Source organism: Uloborus diversus, chromosome 5, assembly GCF_026930045.1.
Source record: "Uloborus diversus isolate 005 chromosome 5, Udiv.v.3.1, whole genome shotgun sequence".
NCBI lineage: Eukaryota > Metazoa > Arthropoda > Arachnida > Araneae > Uloboridae > Uloborus > Uloborus diversus.
This window is the reverse complement of record NC_072735.1, coordinates 152,463,053-152,490,995: the sequence shown is the minus strand read 5'-3', so window position 1 is coordinate 152,490,995 and position 27,943 is coordinate 152,463,053. Positions and strand designations below refer to the sequence as shown.

The 27,943-nt window shown below is 31.6% G+C and overlaps 1 protein-coding gene across 1 annotated transcript in view; it reads right to left on the bottom strand.

Annotated features, from left to right (window-relative positions):
- Positions 1 to 27,943, bottom strand: part of LOC129223199 (nucleoprotein TPR-like) — a 110,545-nt gene that overhangs the window by 61,830 nt on the left and 20,772 nt on the right. The window contains exons 23-27 of the mRNA XM_054857765.1: positions 7,546 to 7,574; positions 3,765 to 3,844; positions 2,601 to 2,655; positions 2,011 to 2,125; positions 219 to 358 (exon numbers count right to left, since the gene is read on the bottom strand). Coding sequence (XP_054713740.1) covers positions 219 to 358; positions 2,011 to 2,125; positions 2,601 to 2,655; positions 3,765 to 3,844; positions 7,546 to 7,574 — 419 coding nt within the window. The remainder of the gene's footprint in view (positions 1 to 218; positions 359 to 2,010; positions 2,126 to 2,600; positions 2,656 to 3,764; positions 3,845 to 7,545; positions 7,575 to 27,943) is intronic.

Below are 27,943 nucleotides of genomic sequence, written 5' to 3'. Positions count from 1 at the left end.
CTAACTTCCGAGTGACGAAGTCGGAGTCGGAGTCGTAGGCTCTAAAAGTCCCACAGTCAGCCATATCCTTTCTGACTCCAGAGCCCTGCTTTTAGTAATGTCACAAAATTCTTCTAGTATTTGTTACTTTTAATTTAAAAAAATACTCACAGGAGGACTTAACACATTCTACATCATTCATATCTAGACTTTTTAAAATGAAGTGCAAAAATAACTACCTGTGAGAAGAGGGGTTGAGCCTGTCCATGATTCTTTGAAAGAATTCCTTCCCCTTCTCCCTGATTTTCTGGAGGATCTCCTTTGCACGTTCACCCAAGGAGACACCCCTTTCCTTCATCTGTTCACGAACTTCCTTCAACTGCAGACAGCAATATTTTTTTTTAATAAATCAATTGCGATTTAATACAATGAAGAGCTTTGAGCCTTAAAAGAACTCTTTAATTTTATATGATCCTAAAACTTGATTGCTTAATTAAATACACGAAAACTCAAACTTGGCTTTAGATGATTTTAATTTCAATCTTTTAAAGTATTGTTATAATTTTTGTTAGCATCCTTCAACTGTAGACAGAAAAATTATTTTTTTGATAAATTAATTTCGATTAAAAGTAATTAAGAACTTTGAGCCTTAGAAAAGCTCTTTAATTTTATTTGATCCAAAAACTTGATTGCTTCATTAAATACATGAAAAGGCAAGTTATGCGTACATGATTATAATTCTATAATGCACATTACTATGCTAATTATATCATTTTTCCCCGATACAAAATAATTTCAGGAAGGGAAAAAGTAGTTTTCAATAACCAGTAAACTAGATCTAAGAAAGGAAAAATTCTTATCTTTAGGTAATACAGAATTTTCTAATTCAAAGAGATGTATTTTTGAGATTTAATCCGAAATCTATTAACAATTTCTTCTACTTCCTTGATAGAATCAAGGTGTTTTACAGTTCGTGTTTTACAAATATATTTTGCCCTATTAATCCCATAGTGGTTATCGGTTCATTATTTTTACAGAAATATAGTTCCAAAAAACGGGTGTTTTTTACTGTTTTTAAAATGCTGTAATTTTTTTATTAAATGCATTTTTTTTTTAAATACAGCCAAAAATTTTTGGGTAGGGCCGGCAGATATATTTTTTCACATAAAAATTTTAGGGCCAATCCGCTCCTGAACTTAATTGCTTTTATTTGTTGCAAAAGTGTTCGGGAGAAACTGAGAAGTAAAAATTAATCGAACTATTATGGTGGAGAAAGGTTTCGGTTTGAATGATATATTTTTTACTCACACATAAAAAAACTTTTTTTTTTTTGAAGGCGGGGCGTGCTACTTTAAAATGTTTTTTTTCTAAACGTAGTCTCACTCATGTTTGTTTTATAAACGTTGTCTCACTCTTCTTGCGCAGAAATCTTTCTCTCATTGTATGCCTATTCCAAACACACAAGTTTATTATTTTGCAGTGGGCATTTTTGGAAACTACATTTTTAATAAAAATGAAGAGCAATTCTGTTCAAATACTAATAAATATTAGATTGCAAGAATCAGAACATTTGAGCCGCATACAGTTCAGTCATGCACAAAATAAGTAAAACAATCATTTTTTGCTTTCTGTTAGCTATGGGTAGAGTTTTAAGATCCCTATTTGAAAACTGGACAAAAAAGACATAAACATCAAACCTACATATAGTACAAAACAAATTTTACACGTAAAAAAAATCGTTTTTTTTTTTTATGGAATTTTGAATGATATATGTCCTTATTAAAAGCTATAAATTACTTAGAGCTCTTAGCCAGACCTAAGGCAAAACTTCAATCAAATACCAAACTGCACAAAATTTAAAATTTATCTACCAATGTGAAGGTGATTACAGCTTCTATGACATATTACAACCTCTAGCTCTGTTATGCTGACCAGACTGATGATCTCTAACAAAGTGTTGTCTTTGAATGCCGCAACGAGCTGTTTGGTATTTGCTTCTATGTATCGTTATAGTTTAAAAAAGTTTCAAACCTTGTTGAGCAAGTCTTCTCGGATTCCCTTTCCTTTTTCAATTCCTTCACGAATCTTCTCAAGGATCTGATTGAAAGAGTCCCTCAACTTGTCAGTGAGTTCACTTCCGGTGTCGCTGCAATTATAAAATTTCAAAATTAATTTCATATACTACATTTGTTACCATATTCTTACTCATATTTATTATCACGAAAATAGTTTTTATTTAACCAATTGACTGACAGTAATATTTATCACTAACGTGAAAATTATTGAAATCATTTTTTTTTTTTATTCTCACAACTTTTAGACAGAAAGAAAAAGTTATAAATTACAAAGTATTAGAAATAATTAAACTGCTCAGATACAGAATAAAAGGCTTCAAGAACATAGCTTGACAACTTTGAATTTTGTATTGAAAGTTGAACGTCAAATTAAATTAAATGCTATAATGCAAATTACTTTAAATCGTTATTTCTTGACGTACAACTATTTAAACCGTGCCAAATTCAATTAAAAAATAAGAAAAGCAGCAAAAAAACTTATATGCTTTTTCTGATTTTCAAAACATGAATTTTTTATGCTGTTATTGTATTAAAGTTGAAACTTACTCAGCATAAGCGAATTCCAAGAGATCATCAACATCTTCCACAAACTTTTGCAGTTCTAAAATTAAAAATATCATTATCAGAAGAGTTATGAAAATTGGATGCACAGATATGTAGAATAAGAAGAGAAGAGAAAAGGGAATTAGCTAAAGTAAACAAATATGGTAATGAATTGGTAATCCATTAAAAGCCTTATTGCACCCTGTATTACTTGACTAAGTTTCAAGAGAAGGGAATACAATATTTTACTTTATTTTTTTACTAATTATTTTCCTCACTTTCTCAAATTTCCCGTGTGCCATTAAGAAATTCGATGCTTCAAATTACGTTCCCTATGACGATTTTCGGGACATGGAGCCTAAAGTATAGAAGGGCGATTCTCGAAAAAAATGTCCCGTGCGTAACGCTAAATTTTTTATTTTTTTCAGCTGACCAAGGCCTTTAAAAAATAATGCTGTAGGGGAATAATATATGCTTTAATATACTATCAAAGCATAACAGTTATCCTACATTTAATTAATAGTTACTTGAATAAAATAAAAATTTAACGTTACGCACGGGATATTTTTTCGAAAATCATCCAGAAACAGCATCGGGATCGGGATCAGAGACCCCGGTACGATGCCATCAAATACCCACCGAGTACATGCGGACTACGTATTTGCTAAGTCTGTGGATCCAAAATTCTTGTTGCGATTGCTAGCAGTTATTAAGGGGCACGGTTGCTGCAAACTTTCCCTCCCTTTCAGTAGTGTGCCTAAACTGTGGACATAGTGTTAGATAGTGCTGCCGTCGCTCTATCAAGTCCAAAAGTAGGATTCCGGCCCTTAAGGGAGCCTTACTGTCATAAGAGTCACTCCCTTCTGCTTAAATTCTTAATCTCTATACGGAAAAGCTAGGGTCTCCCGAGTAACAATATAACAACAAAAATATTTCAACTTCATTAAAGGAAAATTGTTTTGCTAAAAAAGAACTTCCCTAAGCTTCTGAATACATCTCTTGTTTAACATTAATTCTTAGGACCATTAAACTTAGAACTATTTGCAGATTATATGGTTAAACAGTAAGAGAACTATACATAATTAGCAACATCTACATTTAGAGCCAAATAATTTTTATAACAAAATAAGTTTACAGCACTTTGAATTGAAGAACAACTTTGCTTACCGTGGTCATGTTGAGCCACTGGAAGGGCTGTAGCAAGAGCTAAAGTAGCTAGGAAAAATGCCGCAAAGAGCTTCATGATGCTGAAAAGGGGGGAAAAAGACTGAGTAAAGTAAAGCTACTGAACTGTAACTTTTTAATGTATACGATTAAAAACAATGAAGACATTTATGAAGTACAACTTTAAGCAAGACAAACTTGTAATTGCACTTTATTCCTTTTGTTTAAAATACTTGTATCTTTTTCAGACATTCTTAACCCCTTCAGCAGTAGAAAAGCACATGCCGTACGTCGTGTTAATTAGCGGCTAAAAAGCCATTAACGTAAATACCGTACTTCATATATTCCCATACATAGTGCATTACGTTATTTTATAACAAATAGAATTGCCAATTAACATTTTTAAATGTATTACTTTTAAAATGCTACATCATTATTTTGTTTTTATCATATTAAATATCTATTTCCTTTTCATATACTTCTCATGCAAAAAAAAAAAGCATTTGCTCTTGACATTTATCTTTAAATTTCACCCATTAATACTCTGGTGTACGTTGCTATAATCATATTTGATGCTGAAAAGTATAATTAAATTCTTTAAATGAGTATTTAGTGTTAAAAACTCATTTCAAAGTTTTAAAGCATAAAAATGACATTTTCATGCATTAAAACTTTTAATACGTCTGCTTAAATTTTAACTTAAATTAATAAACACTGCCCTGAAGTACATAACAATTCGATTCTTTTAAGATTAATATTATTATCCGATAATAGTGATGGTATTTTATCTATAATCTCAGAGTTAAAGTACTCTTTATCGTATTGCAAGTAATTAAATAGTCGTAATATTAAGACGTTTGTATGTTTATACTGCTTTAAAAGTTTGAGTATATTGTTACAAATTCTGTAAATAGTAATTATTTTTATGATTAATTTGTTGTAATCTAGCTAAATTTGGCGTTTATTCCATTATTTTTCATCTAAAATTATCTTAGTAACGTAACTTATAAATAGTCTCTTGTAATGCACATACAACCCCCTAACATTCGACTGAAGTATATTGTCTCCGGATAACATTTGTGAATGGAATTTAAAAAAAAATACGAGAAGCATTTCGAATTTTCTGGAAACTTCTCTAGGATTTATAAATAGCCTCCGCGCGTGATAAAGTTTTTAGTTTTGCTTTTTTAAACTGTCTGAGCCGTTAGCTCTGTTATTGTGCCTTCGCACTGTGTTTTCGCATATTTGGATGTAAATACGTGTGTAACCGTTGAGTTTACGGTGTTAATTGATATTTGCCTATTGCTATGGTTGATTTAGCAGTTGCAACTACGTTTCCTGTACATTGCTGTAAAGAAAGCTCCTGTGCTTTTCTCAAGCACTGTGTCGGCATTTGAAGAAGGTTTGAAGTTGTATCACGAACTCTTAAAATATATATATATATATATATATATATATATATATATATATATATATATATATATATATATATATATATATATATATATATATATATATATATATATATATATTCTTTCTCACTGCATATTTATTAAATTAAACATATTTAAGGACTTGCGAAGGGGGGGAACAAGTCAACCGTTAAGACTGATAGCTTGAATAACACGGTATCGAAGAATCACAGTTAGCTGTCAAGACTATTTCTCTCTATTTTATTTAGATAGTTTTAAACATTCACCATAGCTGCCAACTACTATAAACTTCCTTACCACAGGGGAAAACAGAATTCATTATTTCCTAATAGAAATTATTTTCTAACAGTTTTAAAGTTTTTTTTTTGTTACAAAATTTACTGTTTAAAAATAGTGGTATCAAAAGTATGGATTTGCTTGTTCATCATGCATGATCTAGAAATATTTGTTAAAGTTCACAGTTATACAATAATAATAACCATTCACAACTTCTACGATAGTTACTACTCAAGTGTAGTCACAACTACATTCCAAAAGTTTAATTCTGAAAGACAAGAAATGGAGAATACACGTACAAAGTCCTTAATAAAAAAAATATGATTTTGGAAAAAAACAGCAAAAGCACAGTAATGGTTAAGTACTAAAGATATTATGTTTAACTTAAAAAAGCTTTCATGACTAAAGTTATTAATCAGCGTAATAAATGTTTATTATCAATTACACCAAAAATTGTTTTTTTAATATTTTTGAAGTTTTGACAGAAAGTTCTAATTTTTTCAAGTAATAAACTGTAACTAGAAATAATATTATAATCCGCGACATTTTTGTTACGTATTTCAGGTAGGATGTTTTTTTAACGACTTTATCAGTATTTCCTAGAGTCAAATATGATTTTCGTTGATTTAATCAATTTTTCTATGATAGCGTTCTACCCTGAGGCAATGTTAAAACACCAATAGTTTCACTTTAAAGTCTCATGAGCTCAACATTATCTCGTGCCTAAAATATCGTAAAAGATTTTAAATTTTAACCATAAATACTAAATCATGAGCACTGGAAATATGCCCAATGCTTTTAGCAAACTAAAGCTATATTCGATCATAAAAGGCAAAATTAGCTATCACCATCGGCCACATGTCAACTAAATGAATAAAAAAGCGTTTAAAATATCTGCTAATCGCCAACCTGAAAAATAAATTAATGTCTGAAATGTTCAAAGACATAAAGCAATAGGTAAAATCTTTTCCCTCTGAATTAAAAGGTAACCTTGATTAGTTAATTCATTAAAAATAAATTACTTTAATAAAGTAATAAGCAGTAAATTACTAGCCCTAAGCCAGGGCTAAGACAGAACTACGTGCAATATACCGACAGCCCGATTATAACACCCAGAGACGAGTATCGCCTTTATAATGAACTCATCAGTCTGGAATAGTCAGTAACCGATCTGCACATGTCATCTTATTGAATCTGAGTGAGCCAACAAACTTGTAGCAAAAATAAATGTAGCACGCCAGCGAGAGCTTGCAGCAATGGTGCGGTTCAACTCGTCAATCTCCTTCCAGTTCGGTTACTAAGGATGAAACTGCAGTCTCTGGAAGTCATAACCGGACTATCAGTATATTGCATGTTTTAATAAATGCATTTAGGGTCATTAACTTCAAGAGTTTTTATATATATTTATAATTTAATACTTAAAGTTTTTAAAAAACATGGCTGCTAATGAAATTGTTACTATTGGCCACTGGCATTTGAAGAACTTCAGACACCTGTGGCAACAATGCAATTCGATAATGCGTGCCTCATAAATAAAGCTGTAGACTAGGAATTTTGAATAGTAGCCACTGGCTACAAGAGTCATAAAAAATTATTACCACTTTTGACTTTTGGTAACCCTTTTTTTTTTTTTTTTTAAATATATTTAGCGCGAAAACTAAATAACTTTAAAAGAGTTTGCTCTGAATTACGTTGCCAAGGTGGAGTCGACTGATTTTCTGAACGCCTCAGAATTGGAAGCGTATTGTCGTAGCACGATATACGATATGATTTTTTTTCAGATAAAAAAAAACACACGGTGGCCACTTTTGGCGAATAAGACTTGATTTTTTGTAGCCATTTTCGATAAAAAGGTCACTCGTTGGCGACTGGCTACAGCTAATCTAGAGCTTCACTCGTAATAATTATCAACACATCTAAATCGTATGAATTCTGACCTGTTTTCACAAAAAATCACGGTTTACTTTTCTACTAATGTATAATGTATGCGTAATGTATAAAAATGTCTCCAATTTCATCTAAACATCTTTTCATTCATCAAAACAGTAATACAGGATGATTAACCAGTTACTTACCCGAGTATAGCAGACACCAAAACGGACGACTGGCAGCAAAAGTACTTTTTTATACTAGGCACCAGTTTAACTACAGATTGCTCTTATCAGCAGTGTGAGAACAAGTTGCTTCTTTTGCTAAATCTCACAGCTTGTAAAGCAGAGATTCACACGGAAACAGCTGTTCTGTCCCATATCGTATCTTACCATCTTCGATAGATGGTAAGAGATGGCAGAGAAAACATAGATTAAAATTCTATTTAAAGAAGACAAAAAAAGTACATGAAATCACAGAAAAAATCTGGAAAATGAACTTTTTTAGATATTTGCACTTTAACTCATAACGGTCAAGTTTTAGTAAAGAGTAATGAACTAATATTAAAACAAAATAATATAAGTTTCAGGAAATTATCATTTTTATGCCACTTTCCGTCGACAGTGGAGCAAAATGACAGACATCAAAAATTGGATGGTCTAAGTATGGACAATCAAACAATGAAATCAGTCAAGTGATTGAAGAAGTGATTCATCATTTCAATTAGGAATAACACTAACTAAACATTCGAGAGTAATACAAAGCTACTTTTCAATCATTTTTCTGACCATTCTAAACTAATGAGCGAATAATTACAGTAGAACCTCATTAATACGGACGAATAACGGATCCAGGTAGTCCGGATTAACAAAACTACACTGTAAAAAAATTCCGAAACGTAACTGAGTATTTCCGCATAATGTTTTGGCATTTCAATGGGTTTCATCCACTTCCTGGAAAAATCAAGTATCATTGTCAAAAAGTTTCCTGAATGGCTGCAAGTTGCACGAAAGCAAGACTTCTCTCTGATGTAAAAAATAACTCAGGCTTAGCTTTGTGCCATGTTTGCAATACTGCTTTTAGAAATGTCTTGATAAAGCAGGAAGGTGCCGAGCTGATTATACCTACGTAAGATTACTCTGAAGTTCAAGAGTCACAACTGGCTTTAAACGGGAAGGTTTCTGAATTTTTCCGGGATAATTTCAGGAATTGTACTGAATTTTAGAGGAAAACGTTCCTGAATTTTGCGAGATATGTTACTGGCAGAAATTGGGCACATCAGCTGCCACTTATCTTCCAGGAACATTTCTAAATCGTTTTTACAGTGTACGGATTTAATAAAATAATCTATAAATTGTGCCAAGATGTAGTTTTACAAAAAAAAATTGCAACACTCGTAGCTTTTTTTTTTTTTTTTTTTGCAAGACTACTAATATTAGAAACGTATGTAAGGTGTTATTTTTTCAGAAATAGTACACTCTGCATAATTTCGTTACTTAATTGTTTTTGAGGGATCGTCTTCATATTTAAATGTGCATCAACTTTGAAATTTTCTATAAGACTCCCCCCCCCCTTTTTATGACATATTTATCGTCAACATCATTATTTAACTTCATATACCAAACTTTTTTTTTTAACATCAAAGTAAGAACCAATCCAACAATAAAAAAAAAGTCATTCACAGAATCAAAAATGAAATGTTGATATTTTTATGAACTATGAAATTATTATTCGAAAAAATATGATCTGAAACATATTATAGGGTCTGGTGGGGTAAAGTGGTCATAAAATCGAAGGATTTCAACTTAGGTGGATAATAAATACAACAAATTCTTTAAACACTTCAATTTTTTTTATTGTTATTTTACATTGCATTATTAAAGAACACGGTACATTAAATTTTAGGAAGAAAAACATTGATTTTAGTAGTTTTATAGCACTTTCTTTTCCCTATGTTTTTATGACCACTTTACCCCATGGGGTGGGGAAAAGTGGTCATAGCATGGGGTAAAGTGGTTATATTTAAAAATAGAAGCAAAATCATTATAAATAACCCTAAAACTTGTATATTTCTGTTGCTTTTATAGTTACAAGTATATTCACGAGTACATGCGTGTACGGATATATTCGTGTCGTGTTATAAACGAGTAAACACGTTCCTATATGAGCAGATACATGTATACATCAGATATATGCATGCACGTGCCTACTCAAGTATATACGTGTATATACGAGTATAAGTATATATACGAGTACATAAGCATGTATACGTGATTACCTACAGGAGTGTATACGTGTCTACATGAGTACATACGTGTCACGTGTATACACGTGTCATGTGTATACGAGTATATACGCGTATAAAAGAACATCATATGCTCGTATGCACTTGTATCTCAAGAAAATACGTGCATACTTGAGTATATATGTGTAAAGTAGACGTATATACGCATATATAAGTGTACATACATACATATACGGGTATACACGAGTTAATTCGTGGATACATCCAGTGCGTCTTTGGAGTATGTATCTACTCACGTATATATATGGAAGCACGAGTATTTATGCATGTATTCGCGTAAACACGACCATATACCTGTATAGACGTATATACGTACATTTACGTGCATACACCAGTACATGTGTGTATCACGAGAATATACGCTTATATACATGTCGACCTACAGAGTGAATTTAAGCTCTTGGGCAAAAATCAAAGGGGTGTGAGAGGGAAGGATAGGAAGTTAAGAATAATAAGGAAGTTATAATCACTGACGCGCTACATGCACAAAAAGTCAGAAACTGATGGATGCAAAGCAGGGCACAAATTTGTTGCAATAAGATGATTTTACCTAATATTTAATTTTTAAGAAATATTTAGAGCAGTTGTTAAAAGTTACGACCTGTAGTAGCATCGCAACAAAAGCGCAGCGGCTGATGAAAGTTTTTCAAAAGTCTCGTTATTGCAACAGAGAGTGCTTTGTGATTGCGAAACACATTTATTACAGCTGCAGGCCGCAAATTTCATCAATCGCTTTAAAACTTTCTTGAGACCGAAAATGTTGTGTAAAATTGTCTTTGTGTAATAAATTTGTGACTTTTTTTGCATCCATCAGTTTCTGGCTTTGCGTGCATGTAGCGCGTCAGCATTGTGTTTGTAACTATATGTTCCTTATGATTATTGCTTCTTATCCTCCTTTCTAACACCTTTTAATAATTTGCTCAAGAGTTTAATCTCACCCTGTATACTTGTATTTCTTATGCTTGTATGTAAATGTCTACTCGAGTACGACCGCGTATATTACGTGTCTACCTGAGTATATAAGTTTTCATGTATATATGAGTATAAGCGAGCATATACATGTATAGTAGAATGTATAACTGTATCGATAAAAAATACTTGGACATACCCATACACGTATTTATTGGCGCATTTATGTGAATACGCCTATGTGCGTGCCTACACGAGTATTTATGCGTATATATAAGCATTTACTCGTATTTTTAACCCCGTTTACTGTAAAAGCAATACATATTAAGTAAAACTAATATTTAATCTGTATCGGCCTTATACTTAAAGATTAAGTGACATTAGAAGAACAATATTCGTTAAGCCTAATATTATGACCACTTTACCCCATCTTACTTAAATTGTTCTAAAAAATTACCTAAAATAGATTCAGCTAACTACTAATGAATAAGAGTTCTTGAGACATGTAGGAAGCTTTCTGTACAGTCAATCTGTTCCTAATTCTAACAAACAAAATTTCCCAAGGAAGTTAAAATAGGTGTTTAGATTTTAGAATTTTTCATATTCACGCAAAATATTTTTTTACCCAATAAAATTTTGCCAGTTGCAAAATTTTGTATTCAAAATGTAGTTTCTAATTGCCCTACTCTAAAATAAAATTTTCATATTCATTCGAACATTTATTTCCAAGCTATAGCCATTTATTTGACGTATGACCACTTTACCCCATTGACCACTTTCCCCCACCAGACCCTATTTAAATTGAGAAACAATCTAGAAGAAACGGCTATTTAAAATTTAAAATACAAATATTAAGTCGTTTTTATAATATATTGTATGGTATCAATTTTTCATCCGTTCGAGGGTGCGTATATTGTTTTCAAACTGAAACAGTGCAAGTTGTTTTAATGTGAGAAAAATTGGTCAACAGAAGAATGTAATCACCTATAATATTGCACATATAAAAGCTGAATAATTAAGAGTTTTTATTTTACGACTGTACATAAACTACTGTACAACCGTAAAAATTGTACTTTAAATTAAAGAGAATGAAATGTAAAATTTTCATAAGAGAAAAACATATAAATAAATTTATTTATTTATTTAAGTTTTGGCAACTGAAATTAAAAGAAAACTCCGAGTGTTTTTATTTTTAGAACGAAAGGGCTGTGCAAATGATTTTGACGAAAATTCCTTATTTAAAAGGACATTTTACTGTATATTTATTTACTTTCAAAAGAAAAGCTTTTTTTTTTGGCAACAGGGGAAAAATGAAGCCCGTAGTGCTTTGTTTTTACCCAAAAGAAAGAAAAACAAACAATTTTTCTTTGATAAATGTATTTATTTTAATGTTTTTTCTTATTTTTATTTATTCATTTATTTATTTTTTTCTTTTTGAATACGATCTAAGAATATTTTCAAGGGGGGAAATATATTAGATACATTGCTTAAAAGGTGCATTTACTTATTTGTAGTTTTTTTTCTTTAATTTTTAACGTATCTATTTGATCAGATGAATCAACTGTAAATGTTTAAACGGTATGACTGACATAATTTGCATTTTTCGCTAATTAAGAGAACATTGGCCAAATGCTAGAAAGTCGATATTGGCATACGAGTAGTGATTGCAATACCGGTATACCAAATACCGGAATTTTGAGCAATTTCGAAATTTCGTGATATCGGTATTTGCTGAAGTAAAATACTGGTATTTTCGGTATTAGCTGAAAATAATAAGTACTTTTTAATTAAAGAGTTTTCAATTTAACTTAGATATCTACTGTTATTTTGAGTTTGCATTTATTTTCTGATAAGACGGTAACGAAACCGAAACCAATCACTTAAGAAAACAGTCGGCTTAAAATGCACGAGTTAACAGAATACGATGCGAATAGATAAAACTATAAATGAAAGAGTAGAAAATGATGCTTTCATCACTAGATGATGTGATAAATCGAATTTTTCCGCTTTTATGCGCTCACATGCGTTTATACTCTTCCACTTTCATGATCCTTTTTGAAAACTTTAATTTCAAGTAAAATTTAAAATGCTTTTGTGATACGAATAATTTATTCTAACCATCAATTGCTGCAATACTTTATGAAATATTTTCAAACATTTGTCTCAATAGTACTGAATTTCTAGAAAAGTCTGTTTTTGTTAATGTAGCAAATGGTAATGCGTTGTCCCCGGTATTGGTGTGCTGTCCTGATTTGCTTTTTAGCTATGTACTTGGCAAGATAATATTTAGCAATTATATACTGAATTCAAAATTTAATTAGAGAAAAGACATAGTAAAAGTAAACTCGAAAATATTTTCTGATAGTAGCATAATCATAAAGAATTTTGAAAAGAAAGAGAAAATAAACAAAGGGAACAAATTTATTTTTGACTTATCTTGCATATTAAAGCATCTGGGTCGATTTTGCTGATTTAAGTACTTCAAATGGTATCTTAACATGTGCTGGGAATTTACAGTTCATATTTTTTCCTTGCTATGCATGAGAAGGTTAAAATTCTTAAACTAAAAAATCTGAATTTCATTCGGACTTCGAAAAGAAAGGCATACATACATTAATATTTTAATAATTTTCTGTATTAAACTTTTGGGAAATAAACGTTAAGAGATTATGTTGAATTCTTCAACAATTTTTCGATGTTAACTCTTTGTTTGTTTCAACTGCTTTTTTAACAATAAATTCAGGGCCGTAATCAGAAAATAATTTCGGGGAGGGTTTGAAAACTTTCATGCGGAGCTTTGCGCTAAGGTTCGTGTCATCGTGTTATCTATTATGAAAGCGTTTTATGCAATTAATATACACATGAAAGACATTTGAGTTTTGGAATAATATTTTTGAAAATTTTTAAATATAAATGAACATTTAAATGTCAAACCGAACTTTACGGGGGACTTGAACCCAAAGAACCCCCCCCCCTTGTATACGGCCTTTCTTTTTCTCCCCATAAAGCTCTATAATTTTCACCCCGTATGTTACAATGTTTTATCTCAGTTGTAGAACAAAAAATCATTTTTTTGTTGAAAATTGATTTCAAAAATCATGTTTTAGACATTCATCTGAATCAGTTACCGAAGCGCTCACCTGTATATCTTCTATACATATAATAAAACAAGATGTTTGTGTGTGTGTGTGTGTGTGTGTTTGTGGCGCGCATCCTGGGAAAACGGTAAGGCCTAGAAAGATAAAATTTGGTACACAGGTGCAGTTTTTGCTGAAAATGTGCACCTCGGGCTTCGATTTTTGATATTTTAATTAGAAAAAAAGTTATTTAATGTTTTATGTTATTTTTAGCACTTTTTAGTACTCTTGACCTCACAGATCCCGAACCAATCGCGCCAGACGGATATTTTTTATACTATTGTGTAGGAAATTTAATTTTAAATATGATGAATGAAAAAATTTTGAAGATAGAGCAATTTTTGTATTTTTTACAGATTTTTGAAAAAACCTTTATTTTACATTTTTTTCTGGGTTTAGTTTTTTTCGAAACCCATCCTGCGACAAGTATTGAACCCTCAACTCTAAAATTTTTGTTGGTAATAGTAAAAACATTCCGCCCCTTTCAGAAGAAAAAAGTTTTGAAAAATACGCAATACTTTTTTTTTTACAATTTTTTTAATGGCAGAACGCAACGCGAGTTGTTCGCTTGCCGGCTGATTCCGAGCTTACCTCATCACGTGATCCAACTGAAATCGTTTGCCTCCTCTTCACCTTTTTTTTTTTTTTTTGCAAGCGCTACTTTTTGAACACTACGGGGAACATAGAGCCTTTAGTTTTGAGGGCTACTTTGATTAAATAAATAAAGCCCGCGATTTTTTGCATGATCTTCGTTTCTGTTACGAATTGGCGGTTAGGTTAGGTAGATACAGAGATAGATAGTGGTTGAGTGGACAAAAAATGTTTTTTTCGAATTAATACTTACATAAATAAAAAAAAGATTGTACTGTCAGGGGGTAGATATGCGCAGATCGTATAGATTGATAGACAGACAAATATAGAGTTCGATATAGCAGATGGACAGCAAGAAAGAGGCATGCCCATCATTTAAGGAATTTCAACGGGGTGTCAGTGCCCCCCCCCCCCCCCCACACACACCATGACTTTGAAAAAACAATGCTTTCACATAAAAGTGGAAGTGCTTTTTGTTATTTTTCGACAAAATTTGCATGAAGAATACGTCGTTTGTGTCTCCTCCTCCTTTAAAAACATTCCAAACGACGGAACTGGAGATAGGTCTAGAAAATATTTTATTCAAACTACTAATGATATACATAGATATAGATTGATTGATACCGCCACGAAATTTGTTTAAGCAGCCGCCGAAGGCGGCAACATCGGTGTAAAAAGGCGAAGGATAATATTGAGAAAAAAGAGAAAAACATTGATTAATACAGGCGCTAAATTGTCTAAGCAGCAGCCGAAGGCAGCAACTCTGGTGCAAAAAGGCGAATGGCGTAAAAAGGCGGACCAGCTGGTCGCCGCAGGCGGCTAGTCAGGAATATTTTGAGACATTTACATTTTCCCCATCAAACTATAAAATTCATCTTAATGCACTTGTTTTGTTAAAAAATACTCCCCCCCCCCGTCCCAAATTAGTAGCTTTATTTGAAGACTTTTGTAAGAATAGATTATTAACACTGTTATATCACTGCTGTTACATCATTTAACAACATTACCTCCCTCCCCTTATGAACCATTCTCTCCTTCTCCCCTTAAATCAGAACCAAATTAGTTTCAAAAATCCAGAGCTCGTACAATCTTTAATCACAGTTGTGTATCTTAGGGGTGGGTTTAAGGGATATATCCCCTTGTGAAGGCTCTAAAGCTAGTGCACAAGAAGATCAGTTTGCTTTCTAATGGACTCATATATTATTAGTTAGGAGCTAATTTTACTAGTGGAAGGGTCCTTGCAAAACGGTGCGCGGCTTAGTAGAGTAAGAACGCAAAATTTTTGAAACTATAGTGGAACCTCAGAAATCGGAACCTCGGAAATCCTAAACTTCGTCTAATCCGAACGGCTTAAACAGGAAAATTGAAACATTTGTTGTTACTGCCCTTTACCTGCCCACGGCAGACTAGCTTCGCGGAGGGAAGAAAAATAACGCCCATAGACAGAATCGTTGTTTTGTAAATCCCAGAACGTTAATATTCTTTTTTTTTTAAGTTTGAAAACGATTTGAATAATTAGTGATTCGGATAATCGGAGCGCGGTTCAGCGGAGTTCTACGGTACCATTGTAACGTAAGCTCGGTTTGGTTAAAATGTTTTCCAAATTCCTGGGCAGAGAATATTTCTCTTCTAGGCCCAATTTCTGGCTTTCTTGCGTGTCCAGGAACGACTTCTAAAATTAATGTGAGGTAAAGGCAAAAGAAACTTATTTTGACCAAGAACTAAAGCAGCATTTCATAATGAAAATAAATTGTCAGAAGCAGGAAAAGACCTGGGTGGCATTCTAATCAATGTGTACTTCTCAAATGTGATGCTCATCTCTTACAAAAAGAATGCGTGTTGGACCATTTTAGTTTTGAAAAATGAACTAAGCAGTTTTTGCACAGAATCTCACAGCTTCATTTAAATTACTGAATAAGGAAGAGGTGACTTTCTTGCACCGTAGGAACAAATGCAAAAAAGTATTTGAGGCAAAGGCTAAATTCTGTTTGCTCAAAAGCTGAAGCAGTCTTTCATTATAGGCAATTTGAAAATAAACTGTCAGAAGCAGAAAAGGAATCAAGGCTGAGATTCTAGTCAGTATACGCTTTTTGTTCACGAAGTGAGTCTTCAACAAAAATAATACGGAATGGAACTTTTTGATATTAACGTAGGCTAAATCAAGAATGTTTTCTTTATACATAATTTCGTAGTTTCATTTAAAGGACAAAGAAAAAAAAAAGCTCAAGCTTTTCGTACAGTGTAATGAATATATTAATTACAAGTCTTGAACCTTGTTGATTGATGAATGCAATCGTACCTTGTGGCGCCTCCTTGGGGTCAGAATGGACAAATATGAAGTTTTGAAGTTTTTGCACCTAGTGTGGCCATATTCAAGTGCAGGAATAAACACAGAAAAGTCAAAAATTGTCAAGGCCTTGTAAGCGCCAGCGCCATTGAGTGGGGCCATGGTTAGATAATCCTTAAAGTATTCTTGACATTGGTGCCAAAACTCAGATGGATTTCAGCCGAGAAACAAATGTTGTGAGGTACGGTACTTTCTGATTATTTGGATAGGAAAAACTAAAGCACCGATCCGGTCACATGGTTCAACTGCGACGACAGAACACACGTTTTGCGTGAACCTTCCAGTACTTTATTTTAAAATATATCACGGGACCTAAAATCTCTCTCTCTCTCTCTCTCTCTCAACAATAGGTTAAAATAAATATTAATCATTTGGGAGACATAATCCAATGTTTAAATTAATTAATTAATTAACAAAAACGTTTCCGATTCGATCCATCGCGCTTCGAAACCATGCTTACCACAACTTAATTACACACAAAAAATTTGAGCAAAATCGGTCCACCTGTTTAAAAGCCTTATGGTGAAAAACGTCCGCACAGATTTTTTTATATTAAGATAATATTAGGGTATTCTAATGATTGCAAGATTAGAAGATATTTTTTAGAGATTCAAAAAGCTCAAAACTGAGTGTTTTTGCTAAAACAAGAACAAAACGACAAAAAAACACCACATTGAGCTTAAATTTTCCCATTTTTCTGCAATTTTAAGCATTGATTTATTTTTACTCTTTGAGAAGCTGTCTTCTTGACGAATTGTCACTTTATAACCTTTACAGGAACGTATTTTTTATCGTATTAAGAGCCATTGTCTGTAAGGATCATGCAGGTTGTGATTGTTGGCATTTTTAATTTTCTTTATTTTTGCAAATGTTGTTCCTTATCATGAATGTAATATTTGTGCAAAATATGAGCTTTGTCTGCCTTACCGTTTATGGGAAATTAAATTTTTAATTTAGGGGGCGTGGCACATTTTTGCGTGTTTTTCAAATTTGCAGATTTTCAAGTTCTTGTTGCTTTAAGCGCCCCTATAATGACATGGATTTTTAAATTATATACTATTATATGGTCTTAGATACTATTACAGCTGTCGAATCGGTGTCACTACGAGGTCGACGGCGACAAACTCCGTTTAAAAATTACCGAAAATGAATTTTTATACTATATTCAATGCCAATTTTCTCAAAGAGTCTTCATGATGACACCAACGTTTTTACATAAATTCCTAGCTACACTTGCTTACATCAAAAATATGTAATAAAATTGGTGTCCCTATAAAGGCACCAGAAGATATTGGAACTTTTATGTGATAAATTTCACAAAAATGCAAATGTTTAAAATCTAACTACTACTCTCGCCCTGATAGCAGAGATATGAAACTAATTAAGTTTGACAACCAACATGTTCGTCTAACATATGAAATTAAAAAATCGGTGTCACTCCTATTACTTTCGGAAATATAATCATTCGAAGTTAGTATGTTGTGGAGTTATTTAAAAAATGACTTTTCTAATTCGAATGGCTTTTTGCACTGTTTTTTTTTTAAAACTTTAATATAAAATTACAGTAGTGACACCTAAAATAATGTTTCTAATGCTTTTTATAAAAAAAAGCTTTATAAAAAGCATTAGAAACACAGTAAATCGATATAGGTACAGATGGACGTATTGTGTAATGTGCATTATGGCTAAAATAGTCGTACTAATATTCATATTTTTTCAACCAGACTAATTTTTTATCTGTTATTTATATTAAAAATGCAACTATTTATAACAATGTCTTAAATAGTGATGAACATAATGTATTATATAGCAAGCATTCAGAATCTGAAACATAATTTGAGGATGACGTAGACTAAAACAAAGAAAACATAAAAAATCAAATCACACAGTTTCAGAAAGACGGTCATTTCTTACTGATATCTGGTAATTTTGTAGCACTAAAGCTTGGGAAAACATGGTATCCCGGAGAAATAGTAGAAGTTGACCATTTGCAAGTAAAGGTTAAATTCATGGCAAGAAGGATTGGAATAAATAAATTTAATTGACCGGAAAAAAGGCGAGTATTGATATGATAATTCAAACATATTATACACAATAGATCCACCTGTACCTATATCAAAACGAGCATTTTCTATTCAAGATAAAGACGCCCTTACTGCCCAAAGCTGTTTATGTTAAACATTGCTTCTTTGTAATAAATTAAAAATAAATATGGTCAAAACACTATCTGGGTGTGATAAGATTAAATTGACAAAATACATAAATAAACAAATAAAATAAATTATTAATAATAATAATAAATGAAAAAAAATGCACTACAACATACTAACTTCGAATGATTATATTTCCAAAAGTAGTAGGAGTAACACTAATTTTATTAGTTCAAATGTTAGACAAACGTGTTGGTTATCAAACTTAAATAGTTTCAGATCTCTGGATGTATTCAAATTAGCAAATGGTCAACTTCTACTATTTCTCCGGGATACCATGTTTTCCCAGGCTTTAGTGCTACAAAATAAACAGATATCAGTAAGAGATGACCGTCTTTCTGAAACTGGGTGATTTGATTTTTTATGTTTTCTTTGTTTTAGTCTACGCCAACCTCAAATTATGTTTTAGATTCTGAATGCTCGCTATATATTACATTATGTTCCTCACTATATAATACATTATGTACGTCATCCTCAAATTATGTTTTAGATTCTGTATGCTCGCTATATAATACATTATGTTCATTACTATATAATACATTATGTTCATCACTATATAATACATTATGTTCATCACTATATAACACATTATGTTCATCACTATTTATGACATTATGTTATAAATAGTTGCATTTTTAATATAAATAACAGATAAAAAATTAGTATGGTTGATAAACTATGAATATTAGTACGACTATTTTAGCCATAATGCACATTACACAATACGTCAATTTGTACCTATATCGATTTACTGTGTTTCTAATGCTTTTTATAAAGCTTTTTTTTATAAAAAGCATTAGAAACATTATTTTAGATGTCACTACTGTATTTTTATATTAAAGTTTTAAAAAAACAGTGCAAAAGCCATTCGAATTAGAAAAATCTTTTTTTAAATAACTCCATAACATACCAATTTCGAATGATTATATTTCCGAAAGTAATAGGAGTGACACCGATTTTTTAATTTCATATGTTAGACGAACATGTTTGTTGTCAAACTTAATTAGTTTCAGATCTCTGCTATGAGGGCGAGAGTAGTAGTTAGATTTTAAACATTTGCATTTTTGTGAAATTTATCACATAAAAGTTCCAATATCTTCTGGCGCCTTTATAGGGACACCAATTTTATCACATATTTTTGATGTATGCAAGTGTAGCTAGGAATTTATGTAAAAACGTTGGTGTCATCATGAAGGCGCTTTGAGAAAATTGGCATTGAATATAGTATAAAAATTTATTTTCGGTCATTTTTAAACGGAGTTTGTCGCCGTCGACCTCGTAGTGACACCGATTTGACAGCTGTAATAGTATCTAAGAAGACCATATTATAGTATAGAATTTAAAAATCCATGTCATTATAGGGGCGCTTAAAGCAACAAGAACTTAAAAATCTGCAAATTTGAAAAACACGCAAAAATGTGCCACGCCCCCTAAATTTAAAAATTTAATTTTCCATAAACGGTAAGGCAGACAAAGCTCATATTTTGCACAAGCATTACATTCATGATAAGGAGCAACATATGTGAAAATAAGAAAAATTAAAAACGTCAACAATCACAAATGCCGTAAACTGCCTGATTCTTACAGACAATGGCTCTTAAGAATTCCTTCATTCAAAGAAAAGCATTACAAATTGACAGCTTCAATTTTGAAAGTTATTCATTGGGTAATTTTAAGTTCCTTCAATGCTCTTTTTTGCATAATGTAGAATTTGGGTTAACTAATAATTTTCAAATGAAGATTATAATAAAAGTGAACTTACTGTATGTAAGACTCTGTTAGTGATTAATAATTCTAAATCTTCACACTACTTTACTTCCATTTTAAGCATAGGGTGTCGGCACCAGTCACAGACAGGCTTAAGGCATAGCTCTCAGGTTAACTCAATTTTCTGAGCCTTTTAATGCATTTAGACTTTTCAAACTATTTTTCTCTCATGCTCCAACATCTCATGTAACGTATGGCTGCTTCTGAATAATCTGAATTAGTTACTTCTATTTTTATTTTCTCAATTTCGGAAAAAAGATCCAATCCCCAGTAACAGACACCGAAAAATCTGACTATACCCAGCAACAGACAGGATGAGGAAAGGATGTGTAATGGAAAAAATCCTCTTTTTCTCTTTAAAATGAGGAAAAATTCTTTATTTTTGGAACTAACGCCTTATTAAATTCAAATGAACATGAAACACCAGCTGACCTCGTAGTGACTGTTCATATAACCTTCCACTACTACCTTGTAAATATCAACTTTATCATAAAATTCACGTGTATACAGCGGCTCCCAAAAGTGTTCGTACACCTTGAAATTTTGTAGTAAAACCAAAATAACGCAATTTTTTTTTTTTTTTTTCCACGCCATTCCTATGCCATTCTGAATAAAACCCAGTAGTTTTTTTTTAAATATTGCAAAATTTTATTTTTGAAATTTGTCAAAACACGATGAGATAGAGAAAAAATACGCCACAAAAGTCATCGTACACTGAAATATTTTCGAATAAATTCATGATTAAAATTATCACCTGTCGTTTTTTTATTATTTTTGTAGTGTTGACACTGTAAAGTCATTTAGCATTAATTTTATGTTCATTTATTCCCTAATATTCTTCTTATTATGTTAAAATGGCAGGTATGCTTAGAAAACAACAAACACGATTCGAAATTTGATTTTTTCCCTTCACAGTAGCCATAAATTGGTTTCAAATGTCTCTAAATTAGTTAATTTTATACCATTCTATAGTGAAGTGCTTGATAAAATGCTTTTAAGACAAGAATCGGATCGAAAACAAGGTAAGAAAAGGTCAACTGGCAAAGTTAACAAAGCGTGATCGGAAATTTACAGTTAAAAAAATTATGAAAAATACACATTTGAGCACTGAAAAAAATTCTGCAGAATTGAATGAAACATTTCACGTTTAATTTTCACCTAAAATTTTCACCAAGTTCTCTCATTATCTGGATTAAAGAAGATCTCTTCCCGCAGAAATTTTCTTGTAACAGTAAACTTACGCTTTCCGTCGTAAAATCAATGATAAATAAGCTCAAAATGTTTTGGAACAACGTCTTACTTATAGATAAAAATAAATTCAATATTTTGGGTTAAATTGTTGCATAATTGTCAATAAAAGAAAAAAATGAGGAATTTAATCTTAAGAACTTAGCTGGATCAGTTAATCAGGACGGTGAAAGTGTTTTAGTGTGAGGGTGCATAACAGCATCAGAACTTGGAAATTTGTAATTTTTTGATGAAAAAATGAATTATGCTGTTCACTTAAATATTTCAAAAAACAATTTTAAACTATTAACCCAAAATTTGGCAATCGGAAATAACTTTGTTTTTTTTTTAAATCAAAATAACGATAATAAGTACACGTTTGCGTTTAGTGCCTCAAAAATTGTCCTTAAACTTAGAAATATCTCCTCATTCGCTAGATTTAAACTTAATGGAACATATTTGGAGATATCTGGTGGCTAGATTACGAAAATACACCATTGAAACGAAAAGCGAACTAGAAACAGTAAGACTCGAAGTGCCGCTGAACACTTATTCAGAAATTGCATAAAAAAAAGAAAGAAAAAACAATGAAATCTATTTCCAAACGTTTAAAAGCTGTTGTTGATACTGCATGATATTCTACTAAATAATAATTTTGTAAAAAAATAGATTATTTACTAATTTTTTGACATTTTTTCAAAGTGTACGAAGACTTTTGTGAGATAAAATTTCCGGCACTTTTTGGTTTTTGATTTTTAAAAAACTAAGTTTTAATGTTTTATTAAAAATTTTCGTGTAGTTTTGTTAAAAATAGATCATAGATTTTATAATTAAATACCTATTCCGAAATATTAATTCTAACCAATGCATAGGGGCTATTTCATTGAAAGTCGTAGGTGTACGAACACTTCTGTGAGCCACTGTAACATTAGATGGTTGCACTGTATTCATGCGCAGTAGCAACATGAGTTTTACACGCCGTAAAGGCTTATTGAATTCCAAACTTATGACTTTGTTACAGGACCCTTGTCTGTTACTGGTGACCTTAAACCATTGCAAATACATTCATTCAATTTATTTTTCATTGCTTTTATTGAGTTTCTCCAATTTGTTTAATCTTTGTCTCTTATTATTCTACCGTCAGTTGCTTATAAACCGAGATTGTGTAACCCTTTATAGTGCATTCATATTATCGTTGTTATGTTATGTACGTACTTGTAAAACAAAACGGATAATATATTATCTCCGAACCAAATCTATACAAAACAAGCTTTCACTTCACTGGCTCTCAAGAACACAGAAGCTAGAGTTGAGAACAGCTGTTTTTTCTCGCAGCGATTAATTGTTCCAATCCATTCTTACTGCGAACATATTACAAACACTTAAACTCATATTTCCCCGGTTGCGAAATAAAAGTTAAAATGTAGTGCTTTATGTTTTACGAAACGGATATGTGTTCGAACAAACGAATAAATAAATAAATTGAACAGAATCACGTTTTTTGCCTAAAAACGATATTCAAAACAAACACCGTCACAACGGGGAAAATTAACGGTGTTAAATCACAAATTTGTTGTTTTTAAAAATCGTCAAAAAGCATTTTTTTTAAATAATTTTTGCCTTAATTTTAATATTTCCTCGAGTAGCAACGACTGTTATAAAATTGTTCCATCATTATTTTTGAGAAATCAGAAACATTAAAGTTGAAAAAAAATACCTTTGTGCTTGTGAAAAGTGAAAACGAAAACAACGTATAATACCACGAAATTGCAAATTACTACATGGACGTGTTTCGGGGCTACAAGGAACGCCTTTTTCAATGCGAAATAAGAGATCTTGTGGATAAAAACCATCTGACAAGGGAATATTATTATCATTTGGAATATTACATATTGATCTTATTTCGACATTAGCCTGGTGTAAGCGAGTGTCATCGCCATTTTGAATGGTCCGACCAATTATAATACCCATTTCTCTAAATACTTACTCGAAATATAATCACATAACCTTAATTTTTAAGTAAAAATTCATCGAAAATTTAGCCTTATTTTTTTTTTTTTTTTGGCATAAAAAATTTAAATTCTGTCAAGATATTCAGTGTCTTGGAAATTTAACTATCTTTCAACCTTTAAGACAAGAAAATATACCATAGAAACTACGCTATTGAAGCAAAAAGGTAAACTTCACACAATATTTTTTTACCATAAAATCAATCATTCTCATATATATGAGAAATACATGAATTTTTTAAAAAATAAAAAAATATGATTTATTAATTGGGAAAAAACTTCTTCAAAGGGGGATTTTTAATCATTCTGCCAGTAACGAATTCACTTGGTCACGATTATGAGGGGGCCCAAAGGGGATTCATAAATGTACATAAGTGATTTATACATAGTTGTTTGATTAGACAAAGAGGCCCTCAAAAATGCCGTGTTTTAAAAATGTAAATCAAACACTGCATAGTCTTCAGGGGACCCCCAAATTAATGTGGGCCTAGAGCCTCACTTTTAGTTAGTCGGACCTTGAGGCTGCCAATATGTTATTAGTGTTGTAATAAAAAATAAATGAATAAATTTAAAAAAAAACAGGGAAACCTTAGCGATCGTAAAAAGATAAAATACTTTTGGTCTCTTTGACGCTTCTATTTATAAATGAAAATTCACAATTGCTATAAAATGCAACTTACAACAAGCCCTGACATGAGGTCATGTCAGCTTAGTTGGAGAATAGGGGCCCGGCTCGGAATTGAACTCGTGCAGAGGGTAAAATATCTTAATGGTGAAAGGTGCAGAAGGGGGCCTGTGAAAAAAAATTTACCTATGTCATTTTTTCCTGGGTCCGCTTTTGCTCTCAGCGACCCTGTTTATAACAATTGGAATAAAAGTGAAAAAATATTTTTTTTACGTAAAATTATTTTAAAAATGCAATCTTAAAATACCATTGAGGAGCATGTAAGACTCTAGATTATTAAAATTATCAAATGAAAGGCCAGAGGCCAACGAAATGTGAGTTTCAAACATTTTTTGACGAAACATAAAGTATTCTGTATGCTGTACAAACTCACGGTTTCGGGCCCCTCAGTTTAAAAAGAAAATAAGTTGAAAAAAACCAATGTCGAAAGAATTCCGTGGTCCCCAGAACCTCCCCCCCCCCCCCCCCTACTGATATTATCGAAGATCGTGTAAAATTAAAATTTTTGGGCTTCAATTTTAAATAACTTCATAAGAAACCAGCCAAATCCACTCCCGCCTTAACATGGAATTCCAGTTTTGAAAATTTGCTGGAGGAAAGTACTCAAACCTCTCCCATTTTTTTGACATTCCCAAAGATGGTCTAAAAATGTCTTTTTAAATTAACAGTATCAAAAATTTTCTGAGAAAGTGCACCATCCCCTCCTCTCTCTCGGCATTATCAATAAAGAACGTTTTAAATCTGATTTTTAGTGCTTCAGTTTCGAAAATTTTCCGGGGTGAACCTCCTGAAAACTCCTTCTCCTAACATCACTGAAGGTCAGCAAAAATTTCGTTTTTGGAACTTAACTTTCGAGTAACCGCCGGCGCCCTAGTCTTTACCAAAACAGGCTTTTAAGACTTCAATTTGAAAATTTTCTCGTGGGTGGCCTCGGAATCTATCTCGACTTAAAATCACCAAAGATCTTCTAAAACTGCGTTTTCAGAGCTAATACTTTTTTAAAAATTTCAGAGGAGAGCCCCCGGAACCACTCTTCATACCATTTACTCGAATATAATTTAAAATTCTGTTTTTGGATTTCCACTTCCGAAAAATTGCAGCAGGAGAAACCCTGAACTACGCTCCCCTAACATCACCAAATATTGTCTAAAACTGAGCTTTTAAGACTACAATTTCAAAAATTTTCGCTATAGAGGCCCCCCGGACCCCCCTATTTCAGACTCAATGTTAATCTTTCCATTAAGTTTATGTTGCTAATACTTTAATGACTCTCAGAAGCCAGAAAGCTAAGTCCTCATATTTAAGTGATATCCCAATCGTTAAGTAAAATTTAATATCTATAAGAGCTATGGGGCCGCTACATCTCGTAATGCCAGGGCCGATTTTTTCAATCAATCCGCCACTGCATACTAACGTAATAAATCGCTTTAAAATATGTATAAAGAGTTGTGTCAATTCACAACTAGTCATCATTATTTAATATGAGATTTAATTTTAAAAAATAAACTAAAATTTACGTAAAATTATAAGTTTTAAGAATGCGGACTAAAACTTATAATTTAACATAATAATTAAAAGTAGTTCATTATAGTCATCATTATTTAATATGAGATTTAATTTTTAAAAAAAAAAAAAGAAAATTTATGTAAAATTATTTGTTTAAAAAATGCGGACTCTTATGAACTGGCTGCAATTCTTGATTGCAAAAAACTTTAACGTATCAGAAATTTAAGTTCTTATTTTTCAATTATTTTTAGTTTTACTATTAGTCTTAACAAGGGAAGCTGAAGATATTTGTTTGAGTATTAACTCAAATATTCTTTTCTTAAATAAGTACGAACCATGCTGCTTTTATTTTATCAGAACGAATGAAAAATAAATGATGCGTATCAAAAACGTTACGCAACGACGCTGATTTCTACAGATTTAGATGTAGTTAAGATTATTTCATAAATTAGTTCCATAATTTATAGAGTTATCTTTAAATGTCAACACTTCATGTATGTAAACTTAACAAATTCTAGTTAAGTTGAGGAACTTTGATTTGTTAATCATGCGTTCGTCAAATAATTATTTTATGCGTCTGTGTAAATTTCCATTGAAATTATGAATGCTAATTTGGATTTTACAAATGCTCTACATACCTTTCTTTCAGAGGGTTCTTCATCTGGCTTGTTGTGGATTTTAGTTGACCTAAAGTATTAGTTGACCTAAAGTATGATTCGGATTTATTATTCATACTTATTTTCAAATATTATTTTATGCATCTGTTTAAATTTTTATTCAACTTATGAATGCTCTTTTGAATTTAGGATTTTTTTTAAAAATATTTTCTCTTACAAAAGGTTTTTTGGAATCGTTTTAGTAAAGTGTTCTATAAAAGAATTGTGCTTGTGTTGGGAATTGCTTCATCTATAGCTTGTCGTGGATGTAATAATTTATGTATGTAATGTATAGTTATGTATGTATTACACATGTAATGATTTACCTAATGTATCAATGAAAACACTTATATAAATCGGAGGAATAGACTTTAAAACATGATAATTTCATTATATTTTTGATAGCGTGCATTATTCTTCCTGATTTAATATGTTTAGGGAAAAAATATTTAAAAATATTTATTTAAATTAAAAGTCTTAAATTAAATGGCAAGTTCTACAATCTTTTCAAATCCTATTTTATCTCTTGTACTTTGTGCAAAATCCAATAATGAAAGCATTATTTTAACGCATTTCGAAAAAATAACTTGATTTTACAAATTAATGCTTATTGATTCTTCCACCGCTCATATAAGGGAACTTTTATTGTATGGGGGAGGGGGGTCTTTGAGAGGTAAAAGCTTGGCATTAAAGTTTACTATCTATGCATAAAGTTACACGGATGGTTTTTTTTTTTTTTTTTTTTTTTTTTTTTTTTCAGAATTTGATTCATTCTTGCTTTTTCTCTTCCTGTGACTACCGTGAAAAAAAGCATATGGGGAGAGGGGAGATCAAATCATAACTCAAATCACAAATATACACCCTTAATTTCTAACTGCATTTGGAGTTAGATAATTACTTTACAGTACTTTAACGAATTTCTGCACTCATGTAGATATGATGTAAACATTGCATGTTAATAAGTGTTTTGGGTGTTAGAGAACTGGATTTTTTATGCTTACACTCTAACTGCTCTTGAACTTCTTCAGCTATTTTTTCTCTCGCCATTTTAAAATTCTTCAGAGTTCAGATTTATATTTTATAAATGTTACTGGTGAAAATACGAAGTCTGGTAAATGTCGACATTAGCAGGTAAATATCAATATTCATATAACAAAGACATTAACGAAAGACCGAATATTTCACCGTGGAAGACAACATTATCCGATTTCGTCTTTCACGATACCATATACAATATAAATTGCATCAACGATAC